General features: G+C 41.7%; 1 protein-coding gene across 1 annotated transcript; it reads right to left on the bottom strand.

Moving 5' to 3' along the window:
• Positions 1–1562: 1562 nt before the first annotated feature.
• Positions 1563–2397, bottom strand: B0H65DRAFT_110059 (uncharacterized protein). The gene has a single exon (XM_062820561.1). It carries the CDS (start codon positions 2268–2270, stop codon positions 1848–1850), a length of 423 nt encoding a protein of 140 aa, XP_062684484.1. The 5' UTR covers positions 2271–2397; the 3' UTR covers positions 1563–1847.
• Positions 2398–5236: the final 2839 nt, after the last annotated feature.

Genomic DNA, 5236 nt, shown 5'->3' with positions numbered 1-5236 from the left:
TGGACAAGAGAGGCCACGCCTTCGGTCCGGTCAGGTAACAAGTCTCTTTGTTCTGCTTCCGTCTCTTGTAGGTATTTGCGGGAGGCGATGCAAAGTCGGAAAAACCACCCGGGCTGACTGCGTCTGTCGAGATTGGAGATTGGAGACTGCAACGTCCACTGCGACCAGCTGCTGGAATGGCAGGAATGGAGATTGCAGATGGGCCAGATGGGATGGGACAAGATGAGGGAGGGGGGACCGATGGGGAGGATTCGGGTTTTTGTCAGTATTTCCGGGACAGAAGTGATGTTGGAACCCAAGGGGACGGATGGACATGCAGGTAAGGTGGTGGCGAGCGAACGAGATGTTCTTGTCTTTTTGTGACTTTTTAAGACGGTAGCCGCATGGGGGGGGGGGAGGCCGGGAAGGGGGGGTCCAGGAGACCTGAATGGGGGACGGGCTGCCAACGGGGGACTGGGGGATGGGGGGAACTTGGCACTTGGGACTTGGGGAGCGATGGGACCGGGGGGGTCCAGTAGCGCAGAGCAGGAAGCCCAGTGGAAGGCGGGCACCAGCAGCTCCCAGCAGGGTTTGTTTGGATGGATTCAGGTGGCCCTACGCTACTCGACGCTACTCGCTGTGGATGCACTGGATGCACTGGAGATGCACTGGCTGGATGCAACTGGATGCAGCACTCGACTCGCTGCTGGGTCTGGGTTTGCGTCCCGTCCTGCTGCGCTGCGACCAGTGGATGGCCGGTGGATGGCAGCTGCTGGTGAGGTGTTGAGGCCGAGGACACTCCCGTCCGTCTCGAGGAATCAGGACCGCTCCTGGCGGGCCCGGCAACGTTGAGAGGTTGAGCTTCAGCTGTGGATTTGTGTGGTGGGCCGGCTACCTGTACCTTAGTGGGAAAAGGTGTATTCCACGGAATGGATCAGGAATCTGGGAATGGATCGTGGAAGGATTCAAAGCAAAGAGCACGCACCCCTGCCGCTCTGGTTTCCGCTATAAAAGCTGCTGGACCCTTTGTCTCTCTACTTGGCCTGTTTGGGTCAAATGCACGAGGTACAGGCGCGAAAGGTGGTACCAAAAAGAGTACGTACCTAACCACTCGAGGGTTGAGAGAGGGAAACGAAATCGAGCCAAGGAAGGCGTGCACTAGGCTTGTGCCGTCCGTCCTCAATGTCGCAGATCGAGCGATGAACGTGGGACCTCCTCTCCTCGGTGGGGAGTTTGGCTGGCTACTAGCGCCAGAAATCCAACTCGATGGGCGATGGCTGGAGATGGCCGATGGGTGATGGAGTGATGGACGTGGACCTGACGAAGAACGTTGGGCTTTTTCCACCTTGATGTTTACCCACTCACTTTCTTCTGGTGGCTTTGGCCTTTCTGTACCCCCTTCGCTTCACCTTGTTTCCCTACTTGCCAGCTGGAATGGCCGGTGTTTCCGATCCAGTCAGTGGGAAATGCTATGTTGTCAAGCTTCTTCTGCGCAAACGCCCAGGACAATTTGTATCGTTCCGATAGTTGGCCAGAGAACCGTTCACGAAACCTCCAAGAACTACACTCGCTGCCGGTGACGTCTGTGCTTGCTTGAATGACGCGTCGCAATAAGTGAAGTGGACGGTTACAAAGGTCGACAAACGGGTAGACAGGCGAATGGATATCACAATTTGTCTTGATGCCACTGGTGACACCACAAAGACAACAAAAGGGGGGCCCGGGAGAGGGAAAGGGGGTGAAAAAGGACCAAGCACTTTGAGGAGCGCCGCCGTTCAACAAGCGGACGAGGACCGGATCTTGTAATAATCACCTCAGAACAGAACCAGCCAGCCAGCGCCAAACTTGAATCTGAAGGGATCACAAACTCACAAGCACAAGGGCAGCTGGGCAGCTGCAGCACGGCAAGGCAAGAATCTGTGGTTGTGCGGCCTTGTGCTGTGAGAGAGTGTGTTCGGAATGACACAAGAGTCGGAGAAAAAGGGGACTTGCGACAGGGCGGGCGGAAAGCGGCCAAGCATCCTGCTCCAACCCAGCCCATTTCTTAGAGAGACCGACCTGACCTGAGCAACGGCACGAGGGGATACAAAAACTCCCGTCTGGTGCATCCAATTCCATCGGCTGGGGGGAGGCATGGTGCATACAATGCGATCCGATACGATCCGATACAACCTCATCGACTTCGTTCCCGGTCCTGCTGCTGGTTGGTGTCTCATACAGTACTTTGATATTCCCATGTTGTACTTGCACTTATACGTCGTCGATATCGTCGCTGCTTGGTGGTCATCCATCCTTCATCTTTTGATGTTGGTGTCTGTCCCAACCACGTTGACGCTTGAAAGGAGTGCGATATCCTCATGTCTCCCTACCTACCGGTATCCAGTCGATCTAGATGCAATAAAAGGCCAACAAAGTCGACATATCGCCTTTGGTTTGCATGACAATACTGGATACCAATCAATAGACCGATGTCGCAGCCGATGGTCCCTTTCGGTTTTCCCCATGCCCATGCTTCCTCGGCGTGGTGGAATGAACTGATTGATACCTACGACGTCAGTAGTGCTTCTCGGCCGGTCTCAACCAAAGTGCGATCCCGCCAGCCCGCCCACCCGTGATGAGATGTGCGAGATGAGATTGGGACTTGGCATTCTGGCAAAGTGTAAGGAAGGATGTGAGGACGAGTGGATTTAAATGGAAATGCCGACGAGAAGAACAGGTGGAGGGTTGCCAAAGAGGCGTCACCGTCATCTGAAAAGTGACGATCACTCTGGGAAAAAAGCGCAGATACCCAACACGCCCAGCCCAGATTTGATGATGAGATGGTCTTTGGGTGAGATTGCCCCGATTGAAGTGGGGGAAGGGGAGCATTATCGAGGTCCTGGGTTTCTGGCCTGCAGGGGTCAGCACTAGCTACAAAAGTTACTTTTGCGCAAGACTTGGAAAGTCACACTAAGCGCCCACTAATAATATTTGTACCATTGTACTTCGCTTGCGCTGCATTCCCGCAGTTTTCCCGCGGCTGCTACTAGCCCCCTGAGTTTTGCGCGACCGCGATTATAATAAATATTGTTACTTATTACGTTTCCTATTGTATACTATATAATACTATCAAAATATAACCCTATATTAATTACCAATCTACGTACCTATTTATATATTAATAATAAGTGAACTATTCGCTACTATATACTATAATTCTTTATTCGTATACTAATTACCAGCCCGATATAATCCCGATATAGGAAAGTAGAGTAATAGATTCCTTAATTTTGAATAATAAAGTTTATTTTGGCCAATTATTTAAAGAAATAATTGCGATAATGTTACGCCTAATCCTACTTCCGATATATTTAATTAATTTATTCCTAAAGTATTTAATGAACCTGTACGCTTTAAATACGTAGAAAACGAATACCTGTTACTATTTAATTCCTTTTAAATATTTTCCTTATTTCTTTTTAGTGTAACTAATAAAGCTAATTGTTAAGGTAGCCGCCGCGGAAAACGGAGTAACGAACTTTTAAATTAATTCAAATAATTATAGGGCAATTAAATAATAGTTTTTATATTCTTATAAATATTATAAAAATCTATTAGCATTATTAGGAAGTAGGAACGTTTATAATATTAATTATTAAATAGGAATACGATTAGCGTTAGGTTTTATACGTTTATATTAAGAGGGAAATTTAAATATTAAAAAGGGGGTTAAAAGAGTATATAGAAAAATTATAATACTATTACTATATATATAAGGACGGTAAATAATTAAATAGCGGGATTAAAGAAATATTTAAAAATATCTACTATTTAGGAAGCCGTTATCCCGTACCCTTTAAGCGGGTAATTTATAATAATAATTATAAAGTTATTATTTTTAAATAGTATAATTATATTATAGATTTTTATAATTAAAATAATATATTAATAATTATAAAAGAGTATATTACGTTTCTCCTTTTAGTAAATTACTTTATTATAATGGTAGAAAGAATGGTCCTTAGGCGCAATTATCCTACTTATAGAGAGCGGATAAATTATTGCGAGGGTTATTATTTTACTACCCAAAAGTTCGCTAATATTATAAGGTCCTTAAATTTTAAATTAAAAAAAAACCGTACATCGCTAATAAAGAAAATTCCTTTATAACGAATACGAAAAATGTTTTTAAGAGTTTGATAGTCTTAATAATTAGAAAGTTAAATGCGTTTTCCTCCTTAATTTTAACCTAGAGACGAAAAAAAAGAGGAATAAACCTATTATTGGATTAGTCTTTGTAAGCGAGAATTATTTGGAAATTTTACGAGAATGTAGCGTAATCGTAACTATGGATTTAAAATATAATACGATTTATTTTACATTTTTATAATTTACAATTATAATATAAGATAATTACGGATTGTAGTTTCTTATTATTTTTTTCTTTACGTTTAATTAAATTAGCAAGATTATTGGAGAGTATTTAAAAGTATTAGTCGAATAGTATAGTAATCTACGAGGTTCAGCTTTAAAGTATATAGTTATAAACGATTTAATAACGGAATAAAAGGGTATACAGCTTATCTTTGATATTACTTATTATAGGGTAGATACGGTCGAATATTTATTATATAAAGAGTATTTTTGGGCTATATTTTATAAATATTCTTAAAATAATACCTGTATTTTGCGAGCTATAGTTGTAGCTTTATATAATTGGTTAATAGAGGAAAATTACCTCTAATCTATTAACGAGGCTATTATTTATACTAACCTAATATAAATTGAATATCTCTATAAAAATTGGCGAAATTATACTAAATATTAGGCGTATTAATTTAAATAAACAGTCCCGTTACATTTATAGGTTAATACTACGAATATAGTTGAATTCTAATATATTTATTTAAAAATTATTAATATTATTTTAAAGTAAGAAATGAGCGTATTATATAGTTTGACCGGTACTTTTTATATAATTATTGACGGCGTATACGATTATTTTCGTTATATTAATAAGTAGCGATCCCATTTAAAATTCTACCGAGGATTATTTATATTAGCTTTTCCGGAGTTTAGGTTTAATAAATTGCTAATTTACGTATAGATTCTCGTTTTTTAATAATATTATACTATTAAAGAATGGCGGCGTAAATAGTAACCCCTTAAGTTTAGATATATTCGTATGCTTAGTTAGGAAATATTTTATTAGAAGAATAATTTAAAAAATAAGATTTATCCTATATTTTTTTAGTTGTTAATTCGTTAATGTTTCATT

Source organism: Neurospora tetraspora, assembly GCF_033439725.1.
Source record: "Neurospora tetraspora strain CBS 560.94 chromosome Unknown B0H65scaffold_2, whole genome shotgun sequence".
NCBI classification, from domain to species: Eukaryota; Fungi; Ascomycota; class Sordariomycetes; order Sordariales; family Sordariaceae; genus Neurospora; species Neurospora tetraspora.
Note: the sequence above shows the minus strand (reverse complement) of the source record. Positions and strands in the feature narration are given on the sequence as shown.

Bases quoted from the DNA above. Each gene is read 5' to 3' on its own strand.
- B0H65DRAFT_110059 (XM_062820561.1), bottom strand. From the start codon at position 2,270: ATGGATGACCACCAAGCAGCGACGATATCGACGACGTATAAGTGCAAG.